The sequence below is a fragment of the Ranitomeya imitator genome, chromosome 3 (genome assembly GCF_032444005.1).
Source record: "Ranitomeya imitator isolate aRanImi1 chromosome 3, aRanImi1.pri, whole genome shotgun sequence".
Taxonomy (NCBI): Eukaryota; Metazoa; Chordata; class Amphibia; order Anura; family Dendrobatidae; genus Ranitomeya; species Ranitomeya imitator.
The window spans coordinates 322,274,450-322,294,303 of record NC_091284.1 but is presented as its reverse complement, the minus strand read 5'-3'; the positions used below and the strand labels follow the sequence as shown (position 1 = coordinate 322,294,303).

The following is a 19,854-nucleotide window of genomic DNA, read 5'->3' as shown; positions in this document are numbered from 1 at the left end:
TGTTCCCTGATCCTTTGCAGCATAATCTACAGGCTGCTCAGTGTATTCATGTGTTTCCCATAAATATTGAATAGATTCCTAAGTTGTGAATCATCATTGGGTCACTTTGTTCTCTTTACTCCATCAAATCATAATGTTTGGCCACTTTACAACCCTGGAAGATTGACCATTTATCTCATGGATTTTTGTATTAAATTATGACAGGCAGCTGCTCTACAGAGGCAAATATTTGACTTCCTCGGCTACCAGTGGGCTCCAATACTAGCCAATTTCCTGCACATCATGGCTGTCATCTTGGGGATATTTGGCACTTTACATTACAGATCTAGATACTTGATCTTGGTAAGTAAGATGGTTACTTATGAGAAGATTTTAGCCAAAGATCCAACACAATCACACTGTAGATACAATGTTCGTAGCTTTATCCTGTACTTACTCTGTTCCAATACATCCTATAAATGTATATTTGCAGAACAAAATCAACGTTCTAGTTTTTTAGAGCCGATTACAAAGCTACATACCTTTATAATAAATGCATGAGCAGAGTTCTCATACAGTCCTAAGTATTCTGATTATAGGCCAGCTATAGCTTGTGTTGTAGAATTGCCAGTTCTACACCACCTTACTTGATGTCTTTACGTGTCAGGGAACATGTAACTGACAACTGGGGACAAGATTGCAGTGGTCAGCCATGGCTGCTGCACTGCCATTGCTTTGTTTGGCATGTGACCACAGTTAGCCACTGTCTATCGCATGTGACCACAGCCTAGCCACTGTCTATTGCATTGAACCACAGCCTAGCCACTGTCTAATGCATGTGACCACAGCCTAGCCACTCTCTAACGCATGTGACCACAGCCTAGCCACTGTCTAACGCATGTGACCACAGCCTAGCCACTATCGCATGTGACCAAAGCCTTGCCACTGTCTATCGCATGTAACCACAGCCTAGCCACTGTCTAACGCATGTGACCACAGCCTAGCCACTGTCTATCGCATCTGACCACAGCCTAGCCACTGTCTAACGCATGTGACCACAGCCTAGCCACTATCGCATGTGACCAAAGCCTTGCCACTGTCTATCGCATGTAACCACAGCCTAGCCACTGTCTAACGCATGTGACCACAGCCTAGCCACTGTCTATCGCATGTAACCACAGCCTAGCCACTGTCTATCGCATGTGATCACAGCCTAGCCACTGTCTATCGCATGTGACCACAGCCTAGCCACTGTCTATAGCATGTGACCACAGCCTAGCCACTGTCTACCGCATGTGACCACAGCCTAGCCACTGTCTATTGCATGTGACCATAGCCTAGCCACTGTCTAACGCATGTGACCACAGCCTATCCACTGTCTATCGCATGTGACCACAGCCTAGCCACTGTCTATCGCATGTAACCACAGCATAGCCACTGTCTAACGCATGTGACCACAGCCTAGCCACTGTCTATCGCATGTGACCACAGCCTAGCCACTGTCTATCGCATGTGACCACAGCATAGCTACTGTCTATCGCATGTGACCACAGCCTAGCCACTGTCTATCGCATGTGACCACAGTCTAGCCACTGTCTATCGCATGTGACCACAGCCTAGCCACTGTCTATCGCATGTGACTGAAAAAGAAGCAACACGGCACTCGTACTAATATTCAAAATAGGTGCTCAAGTAGGGTATCCAGCCCAAGAATCCAAAATCAGAAAAAAAAACTTGGCACTCAAGAAGAACTTTGGTGTAAAGAAGAAGATCCTTTAATGTGCATCCACTAAGACATAAGTTTGAACATTTTCGGTCCACATCCGGACCTTCATCAGAACAATTTTACTGGTATGAAAAAGAATTGAAAAGATATACAGTACAGACCAAACGTTTGGACACAACTTCTCATTTAAAGATTTTTCTGTATTTTCATGACTATGAAAATTTTAAATTCACACAGAAGGCATCAAAACTATGAATTAACACATGTGGAATTATATACTTAACAAAAAAGTGTGAAACAACTGAAAATATGTCTAATATTCTAGGTTCTTCAAATTAGCCAACTTTTGCTTTGACTGCTTTGTACACTCTTGGCATTATCTTGATGAGCTTCAAGAGGCAGTCACCGGAAATGGTCTTCCAACAATCTTGAAGACGTTCCCAGAGATGCTTAGCACTTGTTGGCCCTTTTGCCTTCACTCTGCGGTCCAGCTGACCCCAAACCATCTCTATTGAGTTCAGGTCTGGTGACTGTGGAGGCCAGGTCATCTGGTGTAGCGCCCCATCACTCTCCTTCTTGGTCAAATAGCCCTTACACAGCCTGGAGGTGTGTTTGGGGTCATTGTCCTGTTGAAAAATAAATGATGGTCCAACTAAAAGCAAACCAGATGGAATAGCATGCCGCTGCAAGATGCTGTGGTAGCCATTCTGGTTCAGTATGCCTTCAGTTTTGAATAAATCCCCAACAGTGTCACCTCCATGCTTCACAGTGGGAACCAGGAAAGTAGAGTCCATCCGGTCACCTTTTCTGCGTCGCACAAAGACACGGTGGTTGGAACCAAAAATTTCAAATTTGGACCCATCAGACCAAAGCACAGATTTCCACTTGTCTAATGTCCATTCCTTTTGTTCTTTAGCCCAAACAAGTCTCTTCTGCTTGTTGCCTGTCTTTAGCAGTGGTTTTCTAGCAGCTATTTTACCATGAAGGCCTGCTGCACAAAGTCTCCTCTTAACACTTGTTGTAGAGATGTGTCTGCTGCTAGAACTCTGTGTGGCATTGACCTGGTCTCTAATCTGAGCTGCTGTTAACCTGCGATTTCTGAGGCTGGTGACTCGGATAAACTTATCCTCAGAAGCAGAGGTGATTCTTAGTCTTCCTTTCCTGGGGCGGTCTTCATGTGAGCCAGTTTCTTTCTAGCGCTTGATGGTTTTTGCAACTGCACTTGGGGACACTTTCAAAGTTTTCCCAATTTTTTGGATTGACTGACCTTCATTTCTTAAAGTAATGATGGCCAGACATGCTTTTGGAGCTCAAAATAAGAGTGCTGACATCAGGATTCAGGAGGACATAGTACTGGAGTATGTGTGTGGTGACGGGACTACAAGGGGAGTTATTTCCACCCTATATAAGGACCTTATGCACACGTATCTGTTAGATTTTCCTATAAAGGCGAGAGCTAAGTGGGAGAGGGACTTGGGTCCGGTGGAGAATGAAACCTGGGAATCGGTGCTGGAGTGGGTTCCGCGATTATCATTGAGTGAGCCGTATAGGCTGTCGCAGCTCTATATTTTGCACAGAGTATATAAATCTCCGGAAGTGTTACACAGAGCGGGGTTGCGTGCCGACTCTGAGTGCCCGAGGTGTGGGAGTGAGAATGCAGGAATATATCATATGATGTGGACGTGTCCTAGACTGGCCGCTTTTTGGGTGGTGGTTTTGAGTCGGGTGGAAGGAGCGTATAAATGTAGAGTCCAGAGAGATCCGATAATATGTTTGTTGGGATATGTGGATGAAATAGGAGTGGACAACACCTGGAAGATTGCAATTGCTAGGTTACTATACAGTGGGGCAAAAAAGTATTTAGTCAGTCAGCAATAGTGCAAGTTCCACCACTTAAAAAGATGAGAGGTGTCTGTAATTTACATCATAGGTAGACCTCAACTATGGGAGACAAACTGAGAAAAAAAAATCCAGAAAATCACATTGTCTGTTTTTTTAACATTTTATTTGCATATTTTGTGGAAAATAAGTATTTGGTCAGAAACAAACAATTAAGATTTCTGGCTCTCACAGACCTGTAACTTCTTCTTTAAGAGTCTCCTCTTTCCTCCACTCATTGAAGGAAATGAAGAAATCAACAGTGGGAGCAATAATTAGAAAATGGAAGACATACAAGACCACTGATAATCTCCCTCGATCTGGGGCTCCACGCAAAATCCCACCCCGTGGGGTCAGAATGATCACAAGAACGGTGAGCAAAAATCCCAGAACCACGCGGGGGGACCTAGTGAATGAACTGCAGAGAGCTGGGACCAATGTAGCAAGGCCTACCATAAGTAACACACTACGCCACCATGGACTCAGATCCTGCAGTGCCAGACGTGTCCCACTGCTTAAGCCAGTACATGTCCGGGCCCATCTGAAGTTTGCTAGAGAGCATTTGGATGATCCAGAGGAGTTTTGGGAGAATGTCCTATGGTCTGATGAAACCAAACTGGAACTGTTTGGTAGTAACACAACTTGTCGTGTTTGGAGGAAAAAGAATACTGAGTTGCATCCATCAAACACCATACCTACTGTAAAGCATGGTGGTGGAAACATCATGCTTTGGGGCTGTTTCTCTGCAAAGGGGCCAGGACGACTGATCCGGGTACATGAAAGAATGAATGGGGCCATGTATCGTGAGATTTTGAGTGCAAACCTCCTTCCATCAGCAAGGACATTGAAGATGAAACGTGGCTGGGTCTTTCAACATGACAATGATCCAAAGCACACCGCCAGGGCAGCGAAGGAGTGGCTTCGTAAGAAGCATTTCAAGGTCCTGGAGTGGCCTAGCCTGTCTCCAGATCTCAACCCTATAGAAAACCTTTGGAGGGAGTTGAAAGTCCGTATTGCCAAGTGAAAAGCCAAAAACATCACTGCTCTAGAGGAGATCTGCATGGAGGAATGGGCCAACATACCAACAACAGTGTGTGGCAACCTTGTGAAGACTTACAGAAAACGTTTGACCTCTGTCATTGCCAACAAAGGATATATTACAAAGTATTGAGATGAAATTTTGTTTCTGACCAAATACTTATTTTCCACCATAATATGCAAATAAAATGTTAAGAAAAACAGACAATGTGATTTTCTGGATTTTTTTTTCTCAGTTTGTCTCCCATAGTTGAGGTCTACCTATGATGTAAATTACAGACTCCTCTCATCTTTTTAAGTGGTGGAACTTGCACTATTGCTGACTGACTAAATACTTTTTTGCCCCACTGTATATGGCTCGGAAAGTGATAGCACGGAACTGGATAAAGGTAGAACCACCTGCGAGGAGGGAATTTCTTCAATATGTACAACACAGTCTAAAGCTGGAAAAAGGGGTTTACAAGAGACGGGGGAAAATAGAAATGTTTAATAAAATGCGGTCTCCATGGCTTGAGTTGGGATGAGGGGTAATAGAAGTTGGGAACTATAGACTTCTGATAGGCAAGAACTACTGGAGGCATTGGCGGCCTCAGGGGAGTTTAGATTGGGGATGAGCTGTCCTGTGGGGGGGGAGGGTTGTTGTGGGTATGTTGGGGTTTCTTAAAATTAAGAAAAGGTGTATGTGACATATTGAAATGTGGATGAGAATGTGATTTTTTTTCGTTTATTGTTAATAAAAATCTATTTAAATTAAAAAAAAAAAAAAAAAGTAATGATGGCCACTTATTTTTTTTTACTTAGCTGCTTTTCAGTCTATTCAGTAGGACTATCAGCTGTGTATCCACCAGACTTCTGCACAACACAACTGATAGTCCCAACCCCATTTATAAGGCAAGAAATCCCACTTATTAAACCTGACAGGGCACACCTTTAAGTGAAGACCATTTCCGGTGACTACCTCTTGAAGCTCATCAATAGAATGCCAAGAGTGTGCAAAGCAGTCATCAAAGCAAAAGGTGGCTACTTTGAAGAACCTAGAATATAAGACATATTTCCAGTTGTTTCACACTTTTTTGTTAAGTATATAATTTCACATGTGTTAATTTATAGTTTTGATGCCTTCAGTGTGAATTTACAATTTTCATAGTCATGAAAATACAGAAAAATCTTTAAATGAGAAGGTGTGTCCAAACTTTTGGTCTGTACTGTACATGAATGAATTATCACACAAAAAAGGAAAATAAAATATCGTAACAACTATGCACATATCAGTCTATGGAACAAAAAGTAAAAAGCAAAAATAAAACACATGAAATGTAGTATGTCTCATTCAAAGGGTAGAGAAAATAGCCGCGAAAAAAGCTCCCAAAGGTAGTGAGTAACAAGCAGTACTCAGTGTGCTGGAGGCTAGAGCTGGATTATCATCAAGGAAACAAAATTGTATATAAATAGAACTACATAGACGGAAGCAAACAATAAGTGCTGCAGTGAAAAAAGGATACCGGTGATACAATGAACAAAGAAAAAAAGGGCAGTCCATAGAGACCTGTTATAGCAGGTAAAGCGTGTATGGGGTCAGTGTCGGTTCCAACCGGATTACTCAACTGGCCTGGGCAATAGGGGGAATAAAAAGAGGTTAATACTTAAATTCAGATGCTTAGATTAAGGTGGCCCGCCCTACAGGTCTCTGCTGTGTAAGTATAATACATATTCACGAGCACAATATCGAGCTATTTCATAATGGTGTGTCCTGATGACATGGTGAATGGCAGGATACATATAATGCCATATAGTGAGAGTCATAGATGGGATAAATACTGGTAAATTAAATCGCTCAAATGCATATCCATATGCAAAAATATATAGAATTGAAAGTCCTCAGTGGTTGATACCTTTCAATGGCTAACTGAAAAGATGGTAACAAATTACAAGCTTTCGAGACTACTCAGGTCTCTTCATCAGGCATAGACTAAAAGAAATTCTGGAGAATCACATATTTATGCACAACATAGCACAGAAAAAAAAAACATGGATAAGACAAGTGCACGTTTCTTCAGCAGTGGTTTTAGTTCCATAAAGATGCGGTACTTTCTGATATCCTCCATTTTGATACAGGAAAGATATATATCTTGTTACCGTGTTAGCCAGTAGATAGAAAAATATTTAGAATTGAGAGTCCTCATGGGTTGATACCTTTAAATGGCTAACTGAAAAGATGGTAACAAATTGCAAGCTTTCAAGACTACACAGGTCTCTTCATCAGGCATAGACTAAAAGAAATTCTGGAGAATCATATTTATGCACAACACATCACAGAAAAAAAAACATGGAAAAGACAGGTGACATGAAGCAGAATTACCATGAGTGATAAATAGTTATGTCCATAAATATTGGAACAGTTCTTAGATAAGGAATGTTTGAAGTTACCTTTTAATACAAGTAATTTCATCTCCATAATGTTATGATTGGGGAGACAAAAATGTATTGTCACAGGTAGATCCATTCTCTTATCTCTTATTGTATGGCGATGGAAGTTCATTCTTGTTCTCAGTTTCTGCCCTGTCTCCCCTATATACAGACCCCCAGTTGGACATTTAGTACAAATAATTAGAAGTGACGCAGATGAAAGTACCTGGTATCTTGTAGTCCTGATGTGAATTGGGGATCTTTATCTTGTCCGTGGTCATTATAAATGGACAGATTTTACATTTTTTCTGATTGCAAGGAAAGGTACCTGCAGCTGTTGGAGATGACAGGGAGCTTTTGACAATGATGCTTCTTAGATTTGGGGACTGCCTAAAAGACAGTAGTGGGGGGTCTGGAAAAATGGATTGCAAGCGGGTATCTTTTTGTAGTAAATGTTGTAATTTCCGTTCAGCTTCCCTTAGTACCTTCAGATGTGGATTGTAGGTGACTACTAGAGGTACACAGTTATTTTCTTCTTTAGCTTTGTAATGTAGCAGGTGATTCCTTGATATTCTGGTGGCTCTTGTAATCTGGTTTTCAATTGTTCTTGGATGGTAGCCCTGATTCAAAAAGGTCTTTCTGAGACGACCAAGGTGTTCATCCCTATCCATTGGGTTGGAACATATACGATTGTATCTGATGGCTTGGCTGTAGACAATAGAGTTTTTTATGTGTTTTGGATGGAAACTGTCCCATTTAAGGTATGCTGGACGGTCGATTGGCTTCTAATACAGGGATGTCTCTATTTTATTGTTCTGCAGCTTAATGATAGTGTCCAAAAAGTTAATTTCAGTACATGAGTAGTTGGGTGTCAAGTTGATGGTGGGATGAAATTGATTAAACTGTTCATGGAACTTCTTTAGCTGTGGCTCAGACTCCGTCCAGATGATTAAAATGTCATCAATGTAGCGGTAGTAGGCCAGAGGCCTGATGGGACATGAGGATAAAAAGTCACTTTCAAGCTTGGCCATGAATAGATTTGCATACTGTGGAGACATTTTACTTCCCATTGCTGTGCCAGTCTCCTGTAGATAGATCTTGTCAAATTCAAAGTAACTGTGCGTAAGGATGAATTTTATAAGTTTCACCACAGAATCTGTGTCAGTCCCTGTGTTTTCCAGGAAGAATTTGCAGGCATTTAATCCATCCTGGTGTGGGATATTAGAGTACAAAGATTCCACATCTATGGTGGCCAGGATGGTTCCTTCTGGTAGAGGACCTATTGCTGATAGTTTATTCAATAGGTCAGTTGTGTCCTGAATGAAGCTGGGTGTATCCTTTACCAGGGGTTTAAGAATACCCTCTACCCATCCAGATATATGCTCAGTAAGGGTGCCCACACTTGAAATAATTGACCTTCCTGGATTTCCAGATTTGTGGATTTTGGGAAGCATGTAGAATATCCCTGTTCTTGGACTTTCTGGTATCAGGTCATCGGCTCTTGTGGATTTGTCAGGCAGACAAAATACCAACTTGTTTAGTTCCTTAGAGAACACAAATGCACCAATAAATAATAGGATGATATATAAATAAAATAATATACTAGAATAGATTTAAGATAAATTATATCGGTGCTTTTGTGAGAAGGTAGTGACTAAACACTAAAGTATGAAACAACCACAACAACCATGACCTGGAACGCCAAAAGGAGTGAATCCACACAGAAGATAGATATCAATTAGCCTTTATTATAGTGAAGTGGCAACAATGTTACATAAATAAAAAAAATATATCACTTAAAAATATAATAGAAACAAGTACGCGATTCTATGACAGGACAAATTAGAAAACATTTTTTAAAATTAAAGGCTAATTGATATCTATCTTCTGTGTGGATTCACTACTTTTGGCGTTCCAGGTCATGGTTGTTGTGGTTGTTGTTTAGTTCCTTGTAATAGTCCTGTGTAGGATCCGACTCCAATTTTTTGTAGTAACGTGTGTCCATAAGTTATCGGTTTGCTTCCTTCATATAGTCTGATGTGTTCATCATGACTATTGCCCCTCCCTTGTCAGCAGGTTTGATGATTATATCTTTTTTCGTTTTCAGAGACTGTATGGCCTTTCTCTCCTGGGTACTGATGTTCGATGCTTGTCTCCTGTTAGTATCTATGATGGTGGATGTTATCAAATGTCTGAAGGAGTCTATAAATGTATCCATCCAAATGAGGGTTGCGTAAAGGTGGAGGTGACCAGTCTGACCTCTTCTTTGTTGTTAGGATCCCTTTTCCTTCAGTCCAGGTGGGTTCTGAATCTTATGTATCATTGAAATATTCCCTCAGGCGCTGTCTCCTGAAAAAATGTTCCATATCACTGCAGAGTTCAGTTTTATCCAGGGCCTTAGTAGGACAAAATGAGAGTCCTCTGGAAAGCACGGCCAGTTCCACTTTGTTAGGTTTATAATCTGAGAGATTAACCCCTTCATGACCAGGGGATTTTTCGTTTTTCCGTGTTCGTTTTTCGCTCCCCTCCTTCCCAGAGCCATAACTTTTTTATTTTTCCGTCAATTTGGCCATGTGAGGGCTTATTTTTTGCGGGACGAGTTGTACTTTTGAACGACATCATTGGTTTTAACATGTCGTGTACTAGAAAACGGGAAAAAAATTCCAAGTGCGGTGAAATTGCAAAAAAAGTGCAATCCCACATTGGTTTTTTGTTTGGCTTTTTTGCTAGGTTCACTAAATGCTAAAAATGACCTGCCATTATGATTCTCCAGGTCATTACGAGTTCATAGACACCAAACATGACTAGGTTATTTTTTATCTAAGTGGTGAAAAAAAATTCCAAACTTTGCTAAAAAAAAAAAAAAAAAAATTGCGCCATTTTCCGATACTCGTAGCGTCTCCATTTTTCGTGATCTGGGGTCGGTTGAGGGCTTATTTTTTGCGTGCCGAGATGACGTTTTTAATGATAGCATTTCGGTGCAGATACGTTCTTTTGATCGCCCGTTATTGCATTTTAATGCAATGTCGCGGCGACCAAAAAAACGTAATTCTGGCGTTTCGAGTTTTTTTCCCGCTACGCTGTTTAGCGATCAGGTTAATACTTTTTTTTATTTGATAGATCGGGCAATTCTGAGCGCGGCGATACCAAATATGCGTAGATTTGATATTTTTTTTATTGATTTATTTTGATTGGGGCGAAAGGGGGGTGATTTAAACTTTTATGTTTTTTTTATTTTTTTTCACATTTTTTAAAACTTTTTTTTTTAACTTTTGCCATGCTTCAATAGCCTCCATGAGAGGCTAGAAGCAGGCACAAGCCGATCGGCTCTGCTACATAGCAGCGATCTGCTGATCGCTGCTATGTAGCAGAATTGCACGTGTGCTGTGAGCGCCGACCACAGGGTGGCGCTCACAGCGACGGGCAATCAGTAACCATAGAGGTCTCAAGGACCTCTATGGCTACAATGGAGACGCATCGCCGACCCCCGGACATGTGACGGGGGTCGGCGATGACGTCATTTCCGGCCGCCCGGCCGGAAGCGGTAGTTAAATGCCGCTGTCTGCGTTTGACAGCGGCATTTAACTAGTTAATAGGTGCGGGCAGATCGCGATTCTGCCCGCGCCTATTACGGGCACATGTCAGCTGTTCAAAACAGCTGACATGTCCCGGCTTTGGTGCGGGCTCACCGCGGAGCCCTGCATCAAAGCAGGGGAGCCGGCATCGGACGGTATAGTACGTCCGATGCCGGTAAGGGGTTAATGACACAGTTAGATGCTTTTTTGTCTGGAATGGAGTGGTTGTCCAAGTTGTCAGGTTTTGGCTTTGTTTTGTATCTGTTTGTATAGAGTTCCGAATTGAGGTGCATTCTGAGTAGTTTCTTTTCCTTGTTATGAATCCGAAGGGTCTGTAGTTTGTTGTAGTATTGTTGTCATTTTTGCTCTGTGTCTTCTGTAAGTGTTTTCCTCAGAGTTTCAAATTGCCCTTGGACTTTACTCTTTATGCTGTAGCAGACATGCAAAAGGTGATACCTTCATCTCTCAGAAGTCCTGTGACAAAGGTTTTGTACATATTGGGTATTGTAAGTATGAAGAATTGGGTTTGTAATCCAGAATCCTTTGGGAATTAGATTCTCCTTTTTGCATTTAGATAGGAAAAAAATGTTGCTGTCAATTTGTGCACGTTTCTTCAGAAGTGGTTTTAGTTCCATAAAGATGCGGTACATTCTGGTATCCTCCATTTTGATTCAGGAAAGATATATATCTTGGTACCGTGTTAGCCAGTAGATAGAAAAATATTTAGAATTGAGAGTCCTCAGTGGTTGATACCTTTTAATGGCTAACTGAAAAGATTGTAACAAATTGCAAGCTTTCGAAACTACTAAGGTCTTTTCTTCAGGTATTGACTAAAAGAAATTCTGGAGAATCACATGTTTATGCACAACACATCACAGAAAAAAAAACATGGAAAAGACAGGTGACATGAAGCAGAATTACCATGAGTGATAAACAGTTATGTCCATAAATATTGGACCAGTTCTTAGATAAGGAATGTTTGAAGTTACCTTTTAATACAAGTAATTTCATCTCCATAATGTTATGATTGGTGAGACAAAAATGTATTGCCACAGGTAGATCCATTCTTTTATCTCTTATTGTATGGTGATGAGAGTTCATTCTTGTTCTCAGTTTCTGCCCTGTCTCCCCTACATACAGACCCCCAGTTGCACATTTAGTACAAATAATTAGGTACACCACATTAAAAGTGACGCAGCTGAAAGTACCTGGTATCTTGTAGTCCTGATGTGTATTGGGGATCTTTATCTTGTCCGTGGTCATTATAAATGGACAGATTTTACATTTTTTCTGATTGCAAGGTAAGGTACCTGCAGCTGTTGGAGATGACAGGGAGCTTTTGACAATGATGCTTCTTAGATTTGGGGGCTGCCTAAAACACAGTAGTGGGGGGTCTGGAAAAATGGATTGCAAGAGGGCATCTTTTTGTAGTGAAGGCTTCATGTCACGTGTCTTAGCCATGTTTTTTTCTTGTTGTGTGATGTGTTGTGCATAAATATTAGTGATGGGCAGGCACGAAAATGCTCGGGTGCTCGTTGCTCGGGTCGAGCAAATTGGAATACTCGGGTACGCGGCCTGAACAATGAGCCCAATGTAAGTCTATGGGAGACCCGAGTATTTTTACCCCAATCTCCCTTCGGGGGTCCTTTAAAGGTCTAAAAATGTCTGAAAATGATGGAAACACTGCTCAAGTGACACAGGAACCTCATGGGGATCACCCCTGGAAGCATTCCTCACTCCTAGTTCACAGCTTTAACAATTTTTTTACGAGATTAATGCCATTTTTCCCGATATCACAAAAATACATTAAAATGAAACCAAAATGAATTTTGCTTGGAAATACAGTATAGACCAAAAGTTTGGACACACCTTCTCATTTAAAGATTTTTCTGCATTTTCATGACTATGAAAATTGTACATTCACACTGAAGGCATCAAAACTATGAATTAACACATGTGGAATTATATACTTAACAAAAAAAGTGTAAAACAACTGAAATTATGTCTTATAGTCTAGGTTCTTCAAAGTAGCCACGTTTTTGCTTTGATGACTTCTTTGCACACTCTTGGCATTCTCTTGATGAGCTTCAAGAGGTAGTCACCGGGAAAGGTTTTCCCTTCACAGATGTGCCCTGTCAGGTTTAACCCCTTCATGACCGGGGGATTTTTCGTTTTTCCGTGTTCGTTTTTCGCTCCCCTCCTTCCCAGAGCCATAACTTTTTTATTTTTCCGTCAATTTGGCCATGTGAGGGCTTATTTTTTGCGGGACGAGTTGTACTTTTGAACGACATCATTGGTTTTAGCATGTCGTGTACTAGAAAACGGGAAAAAAATTCCAAGTGCGGTGAAATTGCAAAAAAAGTGCAATCCCACATTGGTTTTTTGTTTGGCTTTTTTGCTAGGTTCACTAAATGCTAAAAATGACCTGCCATTATGATTCTCCAGGTCATTACGAGTTCATAGACACCAAACATGACTAGGTTATTTTTTATCTAAGTGGTGAAAAAATTTTCCAAACTTTGCTAAAAAAAAATAAATTGTGCCATTTTCCGATACTCGTAGCGTCTCCATTTTTCATCATCTGGGGTCGGTTGAGGGCTTATTTTTTGCGTGCTGAGATGACGTTTTTAATTATACCATTTCGGTGCAGATACGTTCTTTTGATCGCCCGTTATTGCATTTTAATGCAATGTCGCGGCGACCAAAAAAACGTAATTCTGGCGTTTCGAATTTTTTTCCCGCTACGCTGTTTAGCGATCAGGTTAATACTTTTTTTTAATTGATAGATCGGGCGATTCTGAGCGCGGCGATACCAAATATGCGTAGATTTGATATTTTTTTTATTGATTTATTTTGATTGGGGCGAAAGGGGGGTGATTTAAACTTTTATGTTTTTTTTATTTTTTTCACATTTTTTTAAACTTTTTTTTTTAACTTTTGCCATGCTTCAATAGCCTCCATGAAAGGCTAGAAGCAGGCATAGCACGATCGGCTCTGCTACATAGCAGCGATCTGCTGATCGCTGCTATGTAGCAGAATTGCACGTGTGCTGTGAGCGCCGACCACAGGGTGGCGCTCACAGCGACGGGCAATCAGTAACCATAGAGGTCTCAAGGACCTCTATGGTTACCATTCACAAGCATCGCCGACCCCCGATCATGTGACGGGGGTCGGCGATGACGTCATTTCCGGCCGCCCGGCCGGAAGCGGTAGTTAAATGCCGCTGTCTGCGTTTGACAGCGGCATTTAACTAGTTAATAGGTGCGGGCAGATCGCGATTCTGCCCGCGCCTATTACGGGCACATGTCAGCAGTTCAAAACAGCTGACATGTCCCGGCTTTGGTGCGGGCTCACCGGGGAGCCCTGCATCAAAGCAGGGGAGCCGGCATCGGACGGTATAGTACGCCGATGCCGGTAAGGGGTTAATAAGTGGGATTTCTTGCCTTATAAATGGGGTTGGGACCATCAGTTGTGTTGTGCAGAAGTCTGGTGGATACACAGCGGATAGGCCTACTGAATATACTGTTAGAATTTGTATTATGGCCAGAAAAAGCAGCTAAGTAAAGAAAAATGAGTGGCCAACATTACTTTAAGAAATGAAGGTCTGTCAGTCCGAAAAATTGGGAAAACTTTGAAAGTGTCCCCAAGTGCAGTGGCAAAAACCATCAATCGCTACAAAGAAACTGGCTCACATGAGGACCGGCCCAGGAAAGGAAGACCAAGAGTCACCTCTGCTTCTGAGGATAAGTTTATCTAAGTCACCAGCCTCAGAAATCGCAGGTTAACAGCAGCTCAGATTAGAGACCAGGTCAATGCCACACAGAGATCTAGCAGCAGACACATCACTACAACAAGTGTTAAGAGGAGACTTTGTGCAGCAGGCCTTCATAGTAAAATAGCTGCTAGGAAACCACTGCTAAGGACAGGTAACAAGCAGAAGAGACTTGTTTGGGCTAAAGAACACAAGGAATGGACATTAGACCATTGGAAATCTGTGCTTTGGTCTGATGAGTCTAAATTTGAGATCTTTGGTTCCAACCACCGTGTCTTTGTGCGACGCAGAAAAGGTGAACGGATGGACTCTACATGCCTGGTTCCACCGTGAAGCATGGAGGAGGAGGTGTGATGGTGTGGGGGTGCTTTGCTGGTGACACAGTTGGGGATCTATTCAAAATTGATGGCATACTGAGCCAGCATGGCTACTACAGCATCTTGTAGCGGCATGCTATTCTATCCGATTTGCATTTAGTTGGACCATCATTTATTTTTCAACAGGACAATGACCCCAAATACACCTCCAGGCTGTGTAAGGGCTATTTGACCAAGAAGGAGAGTGATGGGGTACTACACCAGATGACCTGGCCTCCACAGTCACCAGACCTGAACCCAATCGAGATGGTTTGGGGGTGAGCTGGACCGCAGAGTGAAGACAAAAGGGCCAACAACTGCTAAGCATCTCTGGGAACTCCTTCAAGATTCTTGGAAGACCATTCTTGGTGACTACCTCTTGAATCTCATCAAGAGAATGCCAAGAGTGTGCAAGCAGTTATCAAAGCAAAAGGTGGCTACTTTGGAGAACCTAGATTATAAGACATAATTTAAGTTGTTTCACACTTTTTTGTTAAGTATATAATTCCACATGTGTTAATTCATAGTTTTGATGCCTTCAGTGTGAATGTAAAATTTTCCTAGTCATGAAAATACAGAAAAATCTTTAAATGAGAAGGTGTGTCCAAACTTTTGGTCTGTACTGTATGTCAGGTTGATGACTTGCCTGTAAGGCCAAATATTTAACCCCAAACCAAAAATTTCCTCTCCCAATTAGGCTTAGTTCAGACGCAGCGTTTTTGAAGCGTTTTTCAACTTTAACATTGCTTTCAACCACTACAAATGCATTCACTGGAAAACGTCATTGTAACATTTAACAACCCTAGCTGGCCATGTGGTGTGTGACACATAAGCAGACCCATCTTGTTTAATTTACGAAGGAGGGACTCTTAAAGTCACAGAGCCTATTTTTACTGGTGCACCAAGAGGCATTAATCTTCTTAAAGGGCCATTATGAAACAGTGGGTCTCCTAAGCTGTTACTGTAGCCTATGCTGTGAGTGGATGGGCTGCCAAGAATTACGACGCACCACAATACCCCTGTCATAAGATGTCCAGGGGGGACTCCTGAAAAAGTGTTGCATTGAATTCAAGGCCTGCCCTGCTACCGATTCATATGCACCCCAATAAGCCTTTGAACCCACATACTAGATGGGCCCATGAAAATCCACTTCACAATATGCATTTTGTACTCCCGTACTCCTTTGTTTTACACATTGGAAGCAAGGCCAGCCCTGCTGCATAGTCAGTCATATGCACCCCATTAGGCCTTGGAACCCACATAGTGGATGGGCCCATGAAAATTCACTTTACAATTTGCATTTTGTACTCCCGTACTCCTTGGTAGCCCTGCTGCATAGTCACATGCGCCCCATTAGGCCTTGGAACCCACATAGAGGTTGGACCCATGAAAATCCACTTCACAATATGCATTTAGTACTCCAGTACGCCTTGGTTTTACACATTGTCGGCCAGGCCAACCCTGCTGCATAGTCATATGCACCCCATTAGGCCTTGGAACCCACATACTGCATGGGCCCTGAAAATCCACTTTACAATATGCATTTACTACTCCCGTACTCCTTGGTTTTACACATTGGCGGCAAGGCCAGCCCTGCTGCATAGTCATATGCGCCCCATTAGGCCTTGGAACCCATATACTAAATGGGCCCATGAAAATCCACTTCACAATATGCATTTTGTACCCCAGTACTCCTTGGTTTTACACATTGGCGGCAAGGCCAGCCCTGCTGCATAGTCATATGCACCCCATTTTGCATTTTGTACTCCCGTACACCTTGGTTTTACACATTGGCGGCAAGGCCAGCCCTGCTGCATAGTCAGTCATATGCACCCTATTAGGCCTCGGAACCCACATACAGGTTGGGCCCATGAAAATCCACCTCACAATATGCATCTGTACTCCTGTACTCCTTAGTTTTACACATTGGCAGCAAGGCCAGTCCTGCTGCATAGTCAGTCATATTCACCCCATTACCCCTTGAAACCCACATACTGGATGGGCCCATGAAAATTCACTCGTATTTTGTAATGGTATGATGGTTCCCTCTTTGCACAATTATTTACAGGAGAATTTGGCAATTTTATTTGCCATGTTGTTAACAGTAAGGTTCAGATATGACTTTAAAAAAGGCTAACACTTGTAATACAATGCAATTTTATTGCTAACAACAAAATTCAAGGAATAGTATGATTGAATAGTGTGAGTGTGTACACTTTTGTATATGTTAACATACAAAGGTTAATAAGTACATATAAGGATTAAATTGTGATTACGTATATATGAAGATTAACTACATACAGTATAGTTAGATCATCACCAAGAGGCTTTTAAACATCATCCGTCTGGAATATCAGAGAAGCTACACCAAGTCAGAGAACCCCTGGGAGATTACCTACACTGCATGGGCGTCCCCAATTATGCAGGTATTAATACACTGTACATGTACAGGTACCTCAGTTTTGGCATCTGTCTCAGTCATATTTCTCTGGTCTTATATAGTGATTTACACTATGTAGTAACTCTAGTTTCACCCAGACCTTCAAGTGGCCACTTTTCAAGGTTGGATTAAACTGAGATATCATGGATTCATCAGATGAGGGGCCATAAACCCCTAGAAAATATAAGCCACAAGGATTTAGATCAAACCACCACTGGCATAGTTTCAGTAAACCTTAATGTTTTTCAATGACAAACAGCAAACATATAGAGGCTTAGAACTGTTTGTGAAGTGAATAAACAAACATTTATCAAGACTGTGTCACTATGAGCATTGTCTGTCACATCTGTAAATGTTTTACAAGAAATGCAGATATGTGATTGTCCGAATGCATTCGGAATACAGTATTTAAATCTTGGTTACAAATCACCATTTGTATATTTGCCATTTGTACGTCTGAGGCAGCCAAAGTTATGGCTCTCAAGGAGATAAACTAATGTAGTCGACAAAGAAATATTTGTAATGAACTACTGAGCCAAACTAACAGCATTGCTTTATCAAATTTATATGAAGTGTATTGTGTCCAATGTGAGCAACCAGGCAACACAAAAAGGAGCATTTTAAGGGAGCTCTTTAAGATACACAAATGTTATGAAGTCTTTGCCAACAAGGATGTGGTTTCACCAATGTGGGGTACCTTTTTTAAAAATATACTAGTGCCATCGCAGCCCCCTTGCCCAAAATTCACCAGCCTATAACAGTACAGAGCACGTTCACCCTGGTGATCTAGTGGCAGGTAAAGGACACATTGCAGGACACAGAAGTAGGCCCAATGTAATGTAACGCCCAATTCCCCAATGTGGGGTCCTTTTTGGACTTATTAAAATAGTGCCATCACAGCCCCCTTGCCCAAAATGCACCGTACAGCGCACGTTCACCCTGGTGATCTACGGGCAGTTAAAGGACACATTGCAGGAGAAAGAGTTAACAATTAGGCCCAATGTAATGTAATGACTAATTCCCCAATGTGGGGTCCTTTCTTTACCAAATAAAATAGTGCCATCACAGCCCCCTAGCCCAAAATTCAGTGGCCTATAACAGTAAAGAGCACGTTCACCCTGGTGATCTAGTGGCAGGTAGAGGACACAATGAAGGATACAGAGTTAAGAAGTAGACCCAATGTAGTGGTGTGTGTCTCTTAAACTTGTAATGCAGTGCATGAGCTACCAAACTATTCCCCAATGGGGGTACCTTTTTTAAAAATAGACTAGTGCCATCGCAGGCCCCTTGCCCAAAATTCACCTGCCTATAAAAGTACAGAGCACGTTCACCCTGGTGATCTAGTGGCAGTTAAAGGATACATTGCAGGAGGCAGAGTTAAGAAATGGCCCAATGTAATCTAATGCTCAATTCTCCCATCTGGTGTCCTTTTTGGACTTAAAAAAATAGTGCCATCAGTCCCCTTGCCGAAAATTCACTGGTCTATAACAGTACAGACCACGTTCACCCTGGTGATCTACTGGCAGGTACAAGATAGATATTAGACAGAGTTAAGAAGTAGGCCCAATGTAATGTCATGCCCAATTCCCCAATGTGTTATCCATTTTGAACTAAGAAAAATAGTGCCTTCATAGCCCCTATGCCCAAAAATCACTGGCCTATAACAGTACAGAGCACGTTCACCCTAGTGGTTCTGGATGATGAGGATGAGGATAAGGAGGAGGATAACAAACAGACCAAATGTAGAAGCGTATACCTATGTGTGGTTGTGAAGAGGTGCATGAGAATACACCTCCCCAAAAGAGAATGTATTTGAGATATGTTTTGCTGTTTTCACTTGGTGGTGTACAGAAGTCTTTCCCAATCCAGGCCTTGTTCATTTTTATAAGAGTCAGCCTGTCAGCATTTTCAATTGACAAGCAGATGCGATTATCTGTTATAATTCCACCAACGGCACTAAAAACCCTCTCTGACAGAACGCTAGCAGCAGGGCAGGTCAGGACCTCCAAGGTGTAGAGAGCCAGTTCATGCCACGTGTCCAGCTTGGATACCCAATAATTAAAAGGCATGGAGGACGTTTGTACGATCTGCAAGGTACTCTCTCACCATTTTCCCAAACATTGCACTTCTTGTGACAGTACCCCTTGCCTCTGTGCCACCACGATGGGAGGGTCTGAAAAAACTGTCCCAGAACTTTGCCATTGTTCCCCTGCCTGAGCTGGATTGTACTTCTGTCTCTCTCGCTTGGACTCCTTGGTTGTACAACACACTTTGACGTCTGCTGCCAGCGTTCTCACATGGGAATTTTCTAAGTAATTCCGCTGCAAGGGCCCTCTGGTACTGCAACATTTTAGTACACCTCTCTGCCTCAGGCAGAAGAGATTGAAAGTTCTCCTTGTAGAGTGGGTCTAGAAGTGTCACCAACCAGTGATGAGTGTCACCCAAAATTTTGATAATCCGAGGGTCACGTGAAATTCAGCGCAACATAAAGTCAGCCATGGGTGCCAGACTGCTAACATGCAAGACTTGCGTGTCCTCACAAGCAGGACGACTGACCATGCTGACCTCCTCATCCTCATCCTCCCTGTCCTCAGGCCATCCCCGCTGAGCAGAAGCTAATACAGATGTGTTTGTAGTACCGTCTATAGCCCATGAAGTAGCTCCCGTTCTTCCTCCTCATTGCT

At 42.1% G+C, this 19,854-nt stretch overlaps 1 protein-coding gene across 3 annotated transcripts in view; it reads left to right on the top strand.

Annotated features, from left to right (window-relative positions):
* The window catches only part of NKAIN1 (sodium/potassium transporting ATPase interacting 1), a 178,221-nt gene that overhangs the window by 58,508 nt on the left and 99,859 nt on the right, over nt 1-19,854 (top strand). For 2 of the 3 annotated variants that reach the window (XM_069756666.1, XM_069756665.1), the window contains exon 2: nt 205-342. The exons of the other annotated variant lie outside the window; for it this stretch is intronic. In XM_069756666.1, coding sequence (XP_069612767.1) covers nt 205-342 — 138 coding nt within the window. The remainder of the gene's footprint in view (nt 1-204; nt 343-19,854) is intronic. 3 annotated transcript variants of the gene reach the window in all.